General features: G+C 30.8%; 6 protein-coding genes across 6 annotated transcripts; 3 read left to right on the top strand and 3 right to left on the bottom strand.

The window, feature by feature from the left end:
- Nucleotides 1-69: 69 nt before the first annotated feature.
- PPL_11129 (EF-hand domain-containing protein) lies at nucleotides 70-658 on the bottom strand (the record flags this gene model as incomplete). The annotated part of the gene is made up of 2 exons (XM_020581887.1): nucleotides 70-384; nucleotides 443-658. 2 exons carry the CDS (start codon nucleotides 656-658, stop codon nucleotides 70-72), a joined length of 531 nt encoding a protein of 176 aa, XP_020427757.1.
- Nucleotides 659-1,018: 360 nt separating this feature from the next.
- Nucleotides 1,019-2,549, bottom strand: PPL_11128 (mandelate racemase/muconate lactonizing enzyme domain-containing protein; the record flags this gene model as incomplete). Its single annotated transcript, XM_020581886.1, has 5 exons — nucleotides 1,019-1,293; nucleotides 1,393-1,858; nucleotides 1,928-2,067; nucleotides 2,135-2,394; nucleotides 2,461-2,549. The coding sequence occupies 5 exons, from the start codon at nucleotides 2,547-2,549 to the stop codon at nucleotides 1,019-1,021; spliced, it is 1,230 nt and encodes a 409-aa protein (XP_020427756.1).
- Nucleotides 2,550-2,996: 447 nt separating this feature from the next.
- ripA (ras interacting protein) lies at nucleotides 2,997-5,073 on the top strand (the record flags this gene model as incomplete). The annotated part of the gene is made up of 3 exons (XM_020581885.1): nucleotides 2,997-3,818; nucleotides 3,914-4,816; nucleotides 4,903-5,073. The coding sequence occupies 3 exons, from the start codon at nucleotides 2,997-2,999 to the stop codon at nucleotides 5,071-5,073; spliced, it is 1,896 nt and encodes a 631-aa protein (XP_020427755.1).
- Nucleotides 5,074-5,268: 195 nt separating this feature from the next.
- PPL_11126 (SDR family oxidoreductase) lies at nucleotides 5,269-6,081 on the top strand (the record flags this gene model as incomplete). Its single annotated transcript, XM_020581884.1, has 2 exons — nucleotides 5,269-5,523; nucleotides 5,605-6,081. 2 exons carry the CDS (start codon nucleotides 5,269-5,271, stop codon nucleotides 6,079-6,081), a joined length of 732 nt encoding a protein of 243 aa, XP_020427754.1.
- Nucleotides 6,082-6,137: 56 nt separating this feature from the next.
- Nucleotides 6,138-11,739, bottom strand: PPL_11125 (leucine-rich repeat-containing protein; the record flags this gene model as incomplete). The annotated part of the gene is given in 7 exon segments (XM_020581883.1): nucleotides 6,138-6,511; nucleotides 6,581-6,955; nucleotides 7,025-7,405; nucleotides 7,490-7,735; nucleotides 7,800-11,105; nucleotides 11,165-11,442; nucleotides 11,462-11,739. 7 exon segments carry the CDS (start codon nucleotides 11,737-11,739, stop codon nucleotides 6,138-6,140), a joined length of 5,238 nt encoding a protein of 1,745 aa, XP_020427753.1.
- A 1,192-nt stretch (nucleotides 11,740-12,931) lies between these two features.
- mcfV (mitochondrial substrate carrier family protein) lies at nucleotides 12,932-16,668 on the top strand (the record flags this gene model as incomplete). The annotated part of the gene is made up of 4 exons (XM_020581882.1): nucleotides 12,932-13,020; nucleotides 14,309-14,328; nucleotides 15,182-15,996; nucleotides 16,138-16,668. The coding sequence occupies 4 exons, from the start codon at nucleotides 12,932-12,934 to the stop codon at nucleotides 16,666-16,668; spliced, it is 1,455 nt and encodes a 484-aa protein (XP_020427752.1).
- Between the last annotated feature and the right edge of the window lie 56 nt (nucleotides 16,669-16,724).

The raw sequence follows: 16,724 nt of genomic DNA, 5'->3' as shown, positions 1-16,724 counted from the left end.
AAGTTCAATTTTTTTTATTTATTTATAATTGATAGTTAGCATTGGAATTAACAATTTAACTTTCATCTTTTAATTAAAAGCAGAAAGCAATGCTTGGTCTGCACTTGCTTTCGATACCCACTCAGTCTTTGAGATTCCATTCTCTGGACCAGATCTTTCCATGGAAGCGATAAGGGAATCTATACGGTCATTAATGTCTTGACCACCAATGATTCTAATGGTAGTATTCATTACTTCAATCACATTCTTTAACTCCTCGGTGCTTAAATAACCACTATTATCATCGTCGAATGTCTCAAACAAGAATTCCAATTTTCTATTGGTATCGGTTTTGGTCAACAAGAAAATACAACTTGAAAACTCTTTAAATGAAAAAAGATTATTCTAAGAATAATATATATTAATATTTAAAATATCTATAATATATAAACTTTTTACTTACTTTGTCACTATCAAATGAATCAAAAATACTTTGTAAAGTTGCATCATCACATTCTTGAATTGAGGCACGGAAGAAGGTCTTAAATTGGTCTAAAGTCAATCCAGTCTTGTTGGTGTCAGCATTTCTGAATTCTTGAATGATTTTTGGAGTATTTTCTGTAGTCAATGAAATTGATTTTAATTGTTCATTGTTTAAAGTAGAGAGAGAGGAACCCATTGTTAAAATTTTGTTTTTAAATATAATATTTGTTTATGAATTTATTATTGAAATATTTTTCTATTTATAGTTTTAAATAATATATTTTTATTTTGATAACTAAATATCCAAATGAAATTGAATCACATTTTTTTGTGTAATTGCAGATGAACAGTTTTGTGATGTCCTGTTGGTTTGACACATGTCAAACTTTTTTATTTTAAAAAACATTTTTTTCATGCCTGGTTGAATTTTCAATTTATAAATAATCTTGTTGTCTTCAGAACTCTATTAGATTTGTAGCATTGTGATGATCTACACAATAATAAACATGTTCATTTATATCGAGGCGAAAATAACCGAGATTTAAAAATAATATCTTTATTTCTTTAATTTAACACCAATGCCACTTTCACTTGATATTTTGACATCTCCATTGTTTACAATTGAGAAACCACCATTAAATAACTGGGATTCATCAGTAATAAGCAAACCACCATCCAAATCACCACCATAATCAGAGACTGACGCTAAAATGTGTGCAGCTGCATTGCAATTCAAAGAGGATCCAACCATTGAACCGATCCAAACCAGTAATCCATTTTCTTTAGCTTTTTCAATTGCTAGTAGAGCTTCTCTTATTCCTCCTGTTTTTTCTAATTTAATATTAACACCATGACAATAATTCTTTATTTTTGATTCGTTTATTGTGTAAATTAGTAAATTATTTATTTTTTTGTTATATTTATTTATACTTACAGTTAATTGATCAATATCTTTTACAGTACAAACAGATTCATCTGCAAAAATAAGTAATCCTTCTTTATGATATTGATCTTTAATTGATTTCCATTTCAATTGCTCTGTTTCTGGAAGAGTTTTAATGGTTTCAACAGGAAACGGTTGCTCAACCATAGATATTAACTGGGATAATGTGGAAAGATGTGGAAGAAATTCAATTGCAATTTCTGGGGACCAAGAGGAATTGGCATCAATGGAAATCTTTGAGAGAGTCTTTCCGATTTGTTTGGTGTGTTCCATTACCATTTCGATCATTTCTAGACCTCTCTTTATATCTGAATCCAACTTTATTTTGATGAATGATGTATATTTCAATCCGAATTCCAAACTATCGATAACCTGTTCTTTGGTGGGACACAGTGAAACTGTATAATAAAATGGTTTCAATTCTTTACATTCAAGCGATGCCATTTCATAAATCTATAGTATAATCAAAAGTTAGTTTCTTATGATATGTTAAAGTAAAATTTTAAATATGTATATATTTACAGGTTGGTTTAGATGTTTTCCCCAACAATCTAATATAGCCATTTCCAAACAACATCTTGAGGCATATGAATAGTCGAATTTATTCGACTCACAATTATCAAGCTTTTCCAATAGATAATAAAAAACTGAATTATTATTACCTATTATTGGATGATAAATAAGAATTTTTTTTAATATTTGATTGTTTGTTCTTTCTTTTCAACTTACTTTGATCTAGAGATGGTCTAAGTTTGGAAAACAAATTGCTTGAAAGTTTATTAAATGGGTTATATTTTGTAGAATAGTTATCAACGGTTTTATCTAAAGATGCAACATATGAATTAAAATAAGATTGAATATCATCGAAATCAGCAAAGTAACAGAGTGGTTTCTTTGGTGGTACACCACATTCTCCGTATCCTAGAACACCATCTATTTCCAAAGTAATCAAAACATTATTTCTAACGGTGGTAACTGAATGAGCAGTTCTAGAATTATAGAATTTGAGAATGTTAGATCATGATAGGTAAAAATATATATTTGATCATCATTACCCAAAAGGATTTCTAAGATTAAGTGGATATTTATCTAATTTCAAGTTTATCACTTTTGACATAAACTGTAATTGTTTAGTTGTCGACATTTTGGAGTTGCGCTATTGATTGTCCACCAACCATCAACCATTTGATTTATAAAAGCCAAAAACCCATCTTAAGAATCGCTGTCAATTTCTTTTTTAAAAAAAATCTGTTTTTTTTTGATCCTTTTGACAAAAAAAATAAATAAAAAAAATATAAATCATTTTAAAACAAATAAAACCAAAACACATTTATTTATTACTAGCTCATAATAAATAATTAACATTTTCATCTGTTTTTTTTTGTTTTTCTTTTTTTTTGCAATCGATCTTCCCTCACCAATTATAAACATTTGTAGAATAGAGATATATATATAGATATAAAGAAATAGAATAAATCATAAATAATAATAACAATAACAATCAGTTGTAAATAATCTAGATAGTAATAAATAAATAAATATATAGTGTATATGATAATAATAATAGTATAATTTTGAGTAGATTAAATAAATGGCAGTATTTTGTGAAATCGATGATGTATTACACCAAATCAGATATAAAACACAGATATTCTATGAATCTTTAAAGAGAGACAGCATTGCAGAGCAATTGTACAATTTTTCCAATGACGACGCAACCAACGATCAGAGTATTCCATACAGTAAGAGTTTAGAGAAAGATTATAGTAGTTTGATCTACGTTGTAAATAAGACTCCTACCAACACCAGTGGAACACATTCACCTGTATCAATAACACTTTCACCTCAACAAACAAATAATAATAATAATACAACAAACAATACCACAAATAATAATAATAACAACACACAAACAAACTCGACAACATCAACCAATACAACAACTTCAGATGTATCATCAAATGCTGTAAAATCAACAACCAACTCTAGCTCGTCCAATGCATCAACTGCAAACTCACAGCCACCACAAGATGCTAATAAACCACAATGTAAAATAGTTACTTTCTCTGCTTCACAATCAAGTAAACCAAAAGATATTAAAAATCTAAATAATAATAATAATAATAACAATACTAATAATAATAATAAAAATACAACAAATAGTAATAACAATAACAACAATAATAATAATAATAATAATAATAATAATAATAATAATAATAATAATAATAATAATAATAATACTAATAATCAAGTACAACAACAACCACAAGCAAATGAACCAGTATTCTTATTTGTTAAAGAATCATTAACTAAATCGCAAACCAATCAAAACTCATCAGATTCATTATTAACAAAGTTAGTACGACCAAATGATACTGAGAAAGATCTATTTTCAGAATATGGCGAAGTTGTAAGTTGCATTGACTTTACTATTAAAGTATAAATCTCAATTAACACATTTTTTATTTCTTTTATTTTTATTATTATTATTTATTTATTTATTAGATTCCACCACCAGGTATGGGTATGTTATTATCAGTACATACCGGTGTAAGCATTGGTATGTTAAAGGTCAGAGTTATAGATAAAGCAACAGTCATTCAAACGATAGCAGCTACATTGAAGACCTATTTCTCACAGCAACAATCGACAAACTCACTGAGCAGCAGCGGCGGCAGTAACAGTAGTAGCTCCAGTCTTGGTAGTGCTTCACTGTTGTATCCAGACCCAAAGGCGTATTTCCTGAGAATTGCAGACGACGACGGTAGAATTGACGAGGATTATCCAACACTCGATCCAAATCAGATGATCTACAAGTTCAAAGAGGAGATCTTTGTGCTCTGCCTCAATCAGAAATACGAAGCAGAGAGACGTGCATCGTGGGGAGTACATCCAGCCAAGACAACAACGCTCTCACCCAACGATCACAAAGGACATATCCGAAGAGTCAGTGTTGGTACTTCCGACTCAATCTCTGTTGTTAAGATTACTCTACCCGATTCCAGTATCACCAAAGTTGCATATCAACCAGACATGAAGCTGAAGGATTTGCTGATCAACACCTGTAAGAAGAGAAAATTAAATTTTGCAGAACATCAATTCCAACTGGAGAATGGTTCGATCGTCGACCTAAGAGTGACTCTTGAACAACTTGGCACACTCGATATCATTCTTGTATCGACTTTAAGAAGGTCAATGTCAGGTGATGGTGCCATTCTGATGGGAGATGACACCTCTTCAGTCGATGATGAAATATTTTGGTATGATGCTCTCGCTTGGCAGTATAAAACATATGAAGTGGTTAAATATAAGAAATATGGCTCCAAACAAGAGAGAATACTAGGTGTCGATAAGGAACGTATCACAAACATGTTACCAAATCTTAAAAAAGAACAAGAAACAAAAAGAGTACGTTATAAATTTTATATATATATATATTAACTTTTAATCATATTTATTAATACTTTGTTTTTTTTTTTTTTGATTTTATCTAGCCAACAAGACTAATAAAAGATGTTTCCAAAGTTTCATTGTTGGACAAACCCAAACAATTTACTCTGGAGTATGCTGATGGTAAAACATATATATACGAAGCAAAATCTCAACATCTAGCTGCTGAAATAGTTGGCAAAATTCAATATCTATTAAAATCAACACACATATAAATAAATTATAAATGTAATTATTTGTATTAATAAATTTATATAACCACACTTGTGATTTATAAATAGAAAAAATATATAAAAATAAATTTAGATTGAACGACATTTATAAACACCCTTATAAAATATCTTTCTTTGTGAATACTAATAAATCAGAAACTTAAAAACTAAATTCTCTTATAATATCTTTTTTTCACAATGCAAGAAAATATTTCTAAACCTTTAGTTATTATTACCGGTGCTTCTACTGGTTTTGGATTGGAAACTGCAAAGTTATTTAATTCAAAAGGTTATCCAATGTTATTAATTTCAAGAAATATTGAAACTATTTATTTAAAGAATAATATTTCATTCTCAAACAGTATTGTTAAAAATGTAGACATTTCCAATTTTACTGATGTCCAGAATGCAATTTCCCAAGCTGAATCTATCTATGGAAAAGCCGATTTATTAGTAAATAATGCAGGAGTTTGTATTTTAAAAAAATAATAATTTTTTGATCAATCATTTTAATCTATTTAAAATAAAAAAAAGGTTATAATGTTAGGAAATATTTATTCTCAACCAATTGAAGAATGGCAAACAATGATAAATACCAATATAACTGGTACTATGAATTGTACAAATGCAGTCTTAAAAAATATGACTGAAAGAAAACATGGAACCATTATTAATGTTTCATCTATTTGTGGAAGATCCGGAGCTCCACAACACTCAATCTATTCAGCATCAAAAACATTTATAGATATGGTGACAGAACAAGTTAGACAAGAAGTTGCTAAAAGTAATGTTAGAGTAATGTTACTAGCTCCTGGTATTTCAGAAACCAATCTTTTAGATAGTTCCCAGGATATGGAGGCTGTAAACAATTTAACAAATTGGCGTGAAAGTCTAGGAGACAAAGTATTACTACCAATTGATATAGCACAATCTATCATGTACATGTATCAACTTCCTCAAAGTTTAACTATTAGAGAATTTGTAATTGCATCAACAAGCCAAGATAAATAAACAAACATAAATATAATTAATAAAAATACACTATTCATTTTATTTGTTTTTGCTCTTTAATTGTTTAATAGTGAAAGAATCTTTTTCGATGCCAATTGGAGAGGTTTGTTATTGGAGGAACCAAGGGATAGTAAAAATGGAATGATTCCAGCTTGTACCAAAGCTGGTCTATTTACTTCGTTTTGTGAGAGAACAAGTATTGTCTTGATGGCAAGTGTTCTCAACACTTCCTCTGATCTTCCAAGACAATTAATAATGAAATCAATCACACGATGACTCTCTCTGATGGTCGGTTGATTTACAGTGTCCATACAAAAGAATGAAATTGACCATAAAACTCTTTCAACTAGCTCTGCATTCATACTCTTTGAAATGCTATTAATTAGTGTTGAAAGAACATTCTTTTGATTAAATTTATCTCTACATTCATCTAATAATAAAAAAAATTATATTAATATTATACATATTCTAAATCTAATTTGTTTTTTATAAATCTTACTTGATGCAGTTAACCATGAAATGGCAGAGATTACTTGTTCTTTAACCATTTGGTTAAGTTCGCTGGATAGCAAATCATTGAGAATTGGAATAATATCACTATTACAAATGATACTTAAATATGTACCTCCAGTCTTAGAGATTGCCGATACCAACTGTAATATCTTAACCTTTGTACTAATATTGTTGACTCTTAAAAGAGATGTGATGATCTCTATAATATTAGTCTTTTGAATAATCGGAATGGAGGAAGCATGTTGTGAGAATAAAATCAAAGATTGAATACATCCAATCAAGATGGTGATATCAGTCTCTGAAATCGATACCTGTTGTACCAAGAATGGAATTACTTTTCTTGCTTTTAATCTAGATGGTTCTATAATTATAAATTAATAAATTAATAAAAGGAATTAATTAGATCCTAATAATTATTGTTGTTTCATACCATGTTCAATAATATGATTTAGTAATGTAAGTGCATATTTCAATATTTCAGTAGATTGATTTCTAATGAACAAAGACAATAGTTGATCGACTGCGTTGCATGGGGAGAGGTTGAATTGTTCGATGGCATCTACGTCACCTGCCAACAGTACATTAAGACATTTCAATACCAAAAGATTTTCTTCCTCGGATGAAGTACCCAACTGAGATGCAATCTGTGAGATACCATTCTCGGCGACAATCAACTTTCTAAACTCTGGTTGATTACCAATATTTGTAATGATCTTTAATGTATGAATTCTAAGTAATGTTGATGGTGAAACTAAACAATTCATTAACAATCCAAGAACACCTGCTTCTAATAATAAATCTTGACATATTTCTAAAAAAATAATAAAAAAAAAAAGTAAAGTTAATTTAAACCAAACCATACCTTTCTTTTTAAAAACTCTTTATAATAACAAACCATTTGTAATTAAACAACAAATGGCAAGTAATGCTCTCATAGCTAAACCTTGATTATTTGAATTCATCATTTCCAATAACATTTGAATACCACCCCATTCAATGAAGCTATATTGATTGATCTTGTCTAATAGTACTCTTGATGCTGCCCATACAGCTTGCATTTGCATGAATTCATTCTTTGATTGTAAAAGAACAAACAATACTTTTAGACCTCCAACTTCTCTTATCTCTTTCAAATTTTGTTCTATATTTAATATTTAATTAATAATTTATGATATTTTGTAAAAAAAAAATTTTGTTTTACATACCATCAGCAAGTGCAGTTAATAATTTTGTTGCAGACATTGCTATTCCAAGATTAGTAGAATTCATTAATCTAACAATATGAACTAAACCAGAGAGTTGAACGAATTGATTTGAAAGATCTTCATATACACAGAGCTGGCATAATACATTTAATGAGAGTTCGTTGATATCCTCGTTGTTAAATGCAAACGTCTTGATAAGATGTGGCATAATACTGGCTCTTACGAGATGTTGGATGTTTGCTTGATTGGAAGCAAGATTCTCAAGTGCCTTCAATGCCTTTGGAGTGAGTGATTCTTCTGGGAGCATAGAAATGATCTTATCTAATACTAGATTCATCTTCTTCTTGAGTTCACCTGTCTCTGAGAATTGGTGTTTGGTTGATGATAACGATGGTGTTGGTGGTTGTGATGCTGTTGGTGGTGTTATTGAGTTTGTGCGAATTGGTGGTACAACTGGGGCCGGCTTGTTTGGTACATTCAGTCTTGGCGAACCAGACAATGGTGACGATGACAATGGTGTAGTCTTTGGTGATGAAGACAATGGTCCAAGTTTTGGTGAGGAAAGAGGTGTTAGATTTGATATATTCTTGTTTGGAATACTCATTGGTTTGACATTGGGTGATCCAGTCGGTGTTGTATTTGGTGTGATAATTTGTGTGGTCGGTGTCGATACCTTGGAGTGCAAACTGAATAAACGTGGAATTGGTTGTCCGAGAATCTTGGTAATCGTTAAAAAGTTTGGACGTGCAGTGATATCTTGATGCCAACAAGCACGAATCAAACGGTCGAATACCGATGGTACGTCGAGTGTTAGTTCTGGACGGTATCCTTGTTTCAACATTGATACGATATCACTCGATCCATTGAATGGTTGTTTTCCACGTTGGAATATCTGCCAAACTATAATACCGAATGAATATTGATCGATGGTTTCATCGTGAGTTTCCTCCGATTCTTGCACTACCAATTCCGGTGCTGTGTAAGGTGTTACCTTCGATGGTTCAATCTTTTGGTCGTTAAACATTCCATAGTCACGGATGTGAATTACACCGGATTGGTCGATGAGGATATTCGATGGACTGAGAGTACCATGTTTGAATCCATGCTGATGAAGGAAACACATTGCCTTGGCAATGCCTAGCAATACATTACAGATAAACTCTTGGCTAAAATTGAATCTTGGTGTTGACAAAAGGGTTTCCAATGTGCAAGAATCAACGAATGGTGAGATCAAGTAACAGTCATTCTTATCGATATAACAACCTTTGATTGGAACTACATTCTCATGATTGAGATCCAACATCTTTGATACACGATCTTTGAATTGATTGATGTTGGTTGGCATTGTGTAGAGTTTCTTCAAAACAACTGGATCGTTCCAAGCGACACCCACAAATGATTCACCAAAGCTACCAGATCCCAATTTGGAACCTATTTGAATATCCGACTTTAATGCTTGCCATGGAATTTGAGATGGTTGACTGGTAGATGACTTTGGAGGGGCATCACCAATTGAAGAACGTAACTGCTCAAACTTCTGTACCAAATCTAGCAGTGTCAATTCTCTGGTGTTCTCTATTATCTTTTGTTGTTCATCCTCTGACTTATTGTACTCGTCAATCATCTCATTCAACTTCTTGGCTGCAGTGTTTATGTCATCGGATGGTTTGATCACTGGCATTGAAGTGATTTGAGATACCTCTGCTTCATCCTCAGACTCGGCCATTTGTACTGGAATAATGTTGGTTGTTGGAATATGATTAGAAACCTCTACCAAATTCTCCTCTGACAACGATGGAAGGATGGTCTGTGGATGAGATGGGGTTGCAGCAGTTGTTTGTTGTTCCTGTTGCTTTTGATTCTGTTGGGTCATCTCATTGGAAACATCGTGAATATCTTGAAGTGCCTTTTCAATCTCCATTGTAAACTTATTGATATCGAGTTCACCATCTGACTTTGGTGTACCTGGTTGTGGGGTATGTGGTTTCGATGAGTGATTGGAAGTTGGGGTGGAAGATACTCCTTGGATACCCTTTGACAATTGTTCTAGTTTCTTGGCTACGAAACCAGTTGGAGGTGGTGGTGATGGTGTGGCAGTTGCACGGTTGGTCAATGGTGAACTCGAACGACTGACTGATCCAGCAGGCTTGGTAAGTGGAGAAGCTGGACGTTTCGCTCCAAAATTAATTGGTCTGAATGAAGGTGATGACGATAGTGGTGTAGTAGTATTTGGTGAGACCGATCCAGAGTGATTCAGAGAACGTGAATCACTTGATAAAACAGGTGAAATAACCTTGATTTGATCACTTGTGCTTGCCATGATATCTTCTTCTGACATTCTAATGATGGGTGCAGTACTAATTGGTTGTGGTATCGGTGTTGGTGATGGTGATGTCGATGTCGATGTTGATGTTGAAACAGCTGTTTGAATGATCTCTGGAGAATCCAAAGTTTCATCTTCAATTAAAACTGGTGTGGCAACAGACACAACAGTCTCTGGAACTGGTTGTAATAGCTCTTCCTCCTCTTCGATTACATCATCAAGAGGAACGATAACAGCTGATGCTTTACTTGACTCCAAGATAGCATTGTCCTCAGGAATTAAATCGGCATTCAACGATCCATCGACAATCGCATTGTACAACGCATCAAGGTAGATCTTTCTGTCCAACATAAGACTGAAATCTAAATTCTCGGCTGGTGGTAACTCTTGTATCAATTGATTCAAGTAGTATTCCATCGATGGAAGTTGGACATCTAGATCTTCGTCGATCTTTCTTGAGGTGTCGGAACTAGCTGACGATTGGCGATCGGTGGAACGTGCCAGATGCGATCCAATCAAGAAACCAGTACCACCAGCACCACCGAGTGTATTTGGTCTTCTCTGAATAAATGTTGCTGTTGGTTTTGAAATCATTGGAATCGGTGGAATCGCTCCCGACGAGATATTTGGTTGTGATGCTTGCTGCACCAGTGGTGCAGGTGGTTGCTCTCTAACAAGTGGTTGATCTTTCTTCCAGAAACCTTCGGCTTCCAACTTGGATGCACGTAATTTCTCTTCCTTTGGAATGGCTACCCAATTAAAGTATTTCAACTTTGGGATTGCATTGACCATAAACAATCTGAACTCTGGAATCGATTTCTCAATTGGATTACCATCCAACGCCAAATACTCTAAAGTCTTTATCTTTCTCAAATGCTCTAAAAACTTAGTTGAAAATTGATCGATTGTTGTATAATCAATATTGTTATTTGCTAAATCCAATACTTCTAATGATTTTAATTTAGCCAATTCTTCAAATCCATCTTAAAAAAAAAAACAATTAGTAATCGTTTACAACAACAGTAGTTTGTATTTTAATTACCTTGCAATCTATTATTTGAAAAATCTATATTTATTAAATCTTTTTGGTCTGATAAATCTGGGACTGATGCCAATCTATTGTTTGCAACCGAAAAGTAAATCAACGAATTCAAACCCTTTAATGACACATCTACTATATTATTCTTATCTAAAATTAATCTTTTCAATTTACTTTGATGTCCAATCGATGAAACCTCTATCAAAGAATTTGATGTTAGATTTAATCTATAAAATTGTTTTAATGAGAGAATATCAATATTAAAGTTACATATGTAGATTCTAAAATATATATATTTACTCTTTTAAAACATTTGGACAACTTTTTAAAAATTCATCCGATTCTATATTATAACAACTATCGCTAAGATCTAAAAATATTGGGAATGATAATTTGGCAAAAAGATTTCTGGCGTCTTTTGTTGAAACCTCTGTGATTTTATCGGCACCTGTGATTGGTATTTTGGTTATAGCTCTTTCCTTTTGGGTGTTTGGTGATGCCGGTAGTTTATGAACATGCTTTGCGCTATTGATGTTTGTCATACTACCTGCCACTGAATTACTCCATATTTGTGACATTGTTTTGTCTTTGTTTTGTTTTTTTTTAAACTATAATACAACCTTTGAGATAATATAACAATAATTTTAATTAATATTCCTAGGAGTGTAGCTAATATATGTAAATGATTGGTGTATATAAAAATAATAATAATAATACAATAAAATAATAATAATTTTTTTTGTGCCAGTATGATATGAATAAATAGACAGACTTACTGATGATTTGATTGTTTTTTGATTTGTTTTTAATACAACTTACTGAATACTGTAAAATATATTTCGATTGTGGGTGTTGGGGAAGGTAAACACTAATAATTTGATATGAAAGATTTTCGAGTGGAGTGTTGAAAGTTGTAAAAATAAAAAAAATCTTTTTTATGTAACTACTGTTGAGATTTTTATCGATCTTGTGATTAATGAACTAATAACTTTGATAGTAGTTATTTAAAGATAAATAATATAATTTAGTACAAATAGTTTATTTGATTAATGAATAACCAAAGATGAGCTGGTTTGATATTTTATTTTGTGATATTTTATTTTATTTTTTTGAAGGTGAACAAACTATTAGTTTTGGTACAAACGTAAAAATCGATTTTTAGATATTTGATTTAAACTGATTCTTTTTAGTTTTTAAGATATTATTGGTTTAAGAGTGAGGGGGAAAAATCACAAAAATAACATAAAACTTTGGTGAAACAGTATTTTAAAAAACAAAGGGAAACATAGAATAGAAAAAAAAAAAAATAAATCGAGAGAAGAAATGAAAAAATAATTAAGCAAAATTTGTAAAAAGATCTTAGCAAATTGTTTGCAGCCTTTAGTCACCACCAAAATTTAAAAAAATTTAAAACCATTTGATGCCCATCAAACTCTGCAATACCAACCCAAAAACGTAATCAAATTTATAATAATTTAATAGATCTCATTTTTCAAAAAAAAAACTGATCAATTTTTTTGACTTTTTTTTAATTTTTAAAAAATAAAAAGAAATTTCATTATCTGTTCTAGATTTATTTTTGTCTAAATATTAAATTAATTTATAAATCTTCAAAGAAAAAAAATGTTTACCAAATTTGAATTTATTTTTTCTTTTTTTAAAATACCTAAATTGCATATTAGGTTTTTTATAGTGTTGATTTAGTATTAAATAGATGATTAGATTGAGTACTCACCTTAGGTAAGCTTCGATGGGCATGTTTATATGTAGATGAGATTGATGTTTATAAAAAAAGAAGAAAGTAAGAGGGCAAAACGTCGTATACTTCTTTATTGTGGTTCTACTTCTACATTGGTTAGGTTGCTTATCAAATGTCGAGCATCACATAATTTCCTTGTGAGGCAATATTATTAGTATTCTAGAAGAAAAAAAAAAAGTGGGCATTACTGAAACAAGTCAGAGTGTACTTCTAAATTAGTATACTGGTTGGTGTGGAGTTTTCTTTTTCAAAACATTTTTGTTTGTAAAGAAGTTCACTCGATATTAGTATGCAATGGTAATTATACATTGAAATGTTTTATTTTGTTTAAATTGATGGAATTGTTATTGAACAACAATAAAATTCGATATCAAAACCGAACCATTTCGGGACTTTAAAAGAAAAACTTTAGTTATATAGTATTAACAATGATGATGATCTTTTATTTTTCTATTGTTTTTTTATTTTGAAAGGTTAATTTAAAATCAGTGTATCACCATCACTTGAAATGGGTGTATCTGGTCATACATACCAGTACTAAACAAACCAACACATGAACAGTCTCCAAGTGGTAAATAAAATAATTTTTTAATTGCAAATTTTAATGCATTTTTTGTTTTTTTTTTTTAAAATGGTCACCTTTTAAAGGGTGTCTAATGTTTACTTGCAAATAAAATTGAAATTTTTTGAAATGATGTGCAAAAGTGGCAGAATGTTCTTTTAGGCAATTGCCTAGTTTGGATTATTTGGTAATGAGAATTAAATTAAATTCTATGTCTTTATAGGAATTATTTCATTCTAAATTTATAATATTAAATAAAAATAAAAATTATATATAATAATTTAATTATCCAAAATAAAAGAAGGGTGTCACTTCACTAACAATTTAAATTGGTTCAATTTATTTGAGCTAAACAATGAAGTTATTGCTCCAAGATATTCGACCCCAACCAAAAAGATAATCAGACACATACACTCACTCACACAAACACACACTCACCACTTCACATTATATTTTCACCCAGATAAACCAACAACACTTATACACAAACCCTCAGATTCACTATTTTAACCAAAACTATTTAAATCTTTTTAAACAAATCTATGATAATTTTGTTTAATTTTTGAATTATATTTATATAAATCTTTAAGGATTTTATTATTTATTTTTATCTGTTTTTTTCTATTTTATTTATAATAACAAATTTCTAAAATAATAAATTCTATAGAGATAAAAACAAATTATCAATATGATAATTGAAATTCATTAGAACAACAATTTCGCATTCCACTCTTAAATAACCACAATTGTAAATTTATTAATATAAACTCACAACATCATACATCCCAACCAAAATTTTTTCAATTCTACCCCCTAGTTTCAATAGATTCTGTTTACAATTAGAAGGTATGTATTAAATATTCCAAGAGATGAAGATAAGAGATATCCAACCAACAAATAAAAAAATTTGTCATTTTTTATGAGTTATCCAACCACCATCATCAATACACTTCAACATTGATGATTTTCGAAAATAATAAATAAATATTTTTTAAACATAAAGAATAGAATTAAAAACAAATACTATCATTGTTTTTTTTCTAGACCAACAAATTTCTTTTTTGTTTTTGCCAACTGCACTCACACCCATTAATAAAGTTCTAAATTGTGATTTTTTTTTTATTTATTTCAAAATAGAAAAAAACATTTAATTATTATAACTTTAATATCCTTCCCAAAATTGGAATTGAAAACTGTTTTTTTTAACCCTTTTCAAAAATCATCAAATTAATTTCATCAACTTCTTTTGATATTATAATAATAATCATACTTTTTACTATTTTTATTGAATTCTTCACAATCTTTATATTAAATACCATCAGTTTATTTAAATAGTGGTTTTTACTACAAAATTTTTTTTTTTAAATTAAAAACAAACAAATATCCAAACTAACTGGTTTGAATATATAATTTTTTTTTGTTGATATTCCAACTAGTTTTTTTTTTTTTGGATCTAGAAATCCAATATATTGAAAAGTATTCCCCATTCTTTGATTTTATCAATTCCTTTTAAAGTTAATCAAATCTTATCTATTTGTAAATAATTATTTCTTTGTTTAAAATATATATATATTTTTTTTCATTTATTTGTTGGCTGGATATATAAGACTAAATAATCTATTCCCAAATGATATCATTTAATATTAATTATTATATTCATAATCTTATTAGTTTAATTATAAACAATAAATATTAAAAGAATTCTATCCAATTTTAATACTTAAGTTAATGAATCAAGTTACAACAAGTAGTGGATATAAACTATTTGAACAGACCAGTAACCAAAACTATCCAAACCTCGCGTCTCCCTTCTCATCGTCAAACCGACTCGACTCTTCCTCAGCATCACCAAATCCGCCACCAACATTCACCGTCTATAACCAACATCTTAACAAACACGACTACAAAGACACTAACAGTGATCTGAATCAACTTCAAAGTTTATCTACTTGCTCGCTAAATAATGATCAGAGAAATATTAGTTCCATGCAAAACAACAGTCTCAATGTTCTTGTATCTGGGAGTGTAGCCGGTGCGATCAGTAGAACTGCAACCGCTGGCTTTGAAAGATTGACCATCATCCAACAAGTTCAAGGACTAGCCAAAGATGGTCCGAAATATACTGGTTGTATTCGAGGTCTGCGTGAGATGATCTACAAAGAGGGTATTTGGTCGTTATTCAGAGGCAACGGTGCCAACATTGTCAAGGTATCGCCAAACTCTGCTATTCGATTCTTTACCTACGAGTATTGTAAGAATCAATTCACTGGATTCGACACTACCAAGAAGTTGTCCGGTGTCCAATCTATGACCGCCGGTGCTATGGCTGGTCTTACTTCAACATTTGCTACATATCCACTCGATGTAATTCGTACGAGACTCTCACTTCAAGGCTGTACCACATCATCTGATTTCGGTGCAGTGCGTTACAAAGGAATCTATCATGGTTTCTCAAAGATCCACGCTGAAGAAGGTGTCAGAGGTTTATATAAAGGTTTAGGTACTGCTATTATGGTAGGTGATAGATATTTTCTTCATTTCTTTTTCGATCTATCTTGCTGATCTCTTTTAATTAAATTAAAACAAAACAACAACCACAAAGATATTAACATAATAAACAAATTGAAATATCTAAAAATATTTCATTATTTTTAGAGTGTTGCTCCTTGGGTATCACTTAGTTTTGCTTCATATGAAGGATTTAAATCAATTGTACATAAATTAATTCAACAACAACAACAACAACAATTATTGGAGCAACAAGAACAAGAACAACAACAAATCTCTTTTGGCCAATCATCTTTATTATCATCACCATCAACAATATCAAATGCACCCAATGTAAAGGGTCGTGATATGCTCATCGATCTTGGCTGTGGTGCAGCCAGCGGTTGTATTACGATGACCGTTTGCTATCCTCTCGATGTTCTGAGAAGAAGAATGATGATACAAGGAATCGGTGGTGAAACCAATGCCACCATCTATAAAAATGGACTTCACGCTTTGAGATCCATTGTCAAATCAGAGGGTGTTTCATCGCTATACATGGGAATTGTGCCTGCCTACTTTAAGGTTGTTCCAACTGTTGCCATCTCGTTTGCAGTGTACGAACTATGCAAAGGAATGTTGGGCAACGAACAAAAGAACCTCTCTGATACTACTAAACAATCAAACAAATTAAATTAGAATGTTGTTGAACCAATATGTATATTCAGATAATCATTAATGTATATAAATAAAAA

Source organism: Heterostelium album (genome assembly GCF_000004825.1).
Source record: "Heterostelium album PN500 unplaced genomic scaffold PPL_contig20, whole genome shotgun sequence".
In the NCBI taxonomy this organism is placed as follows: domain Eukaryota; phylum Evosea; class Eumycetozoa; order Acytosteliales; family Acytosteliaceae; genus Heterostelium; species Heterostelium album.
This window is presented reverse-complemented; position numbering and strand designations above follow the sequence as displayed.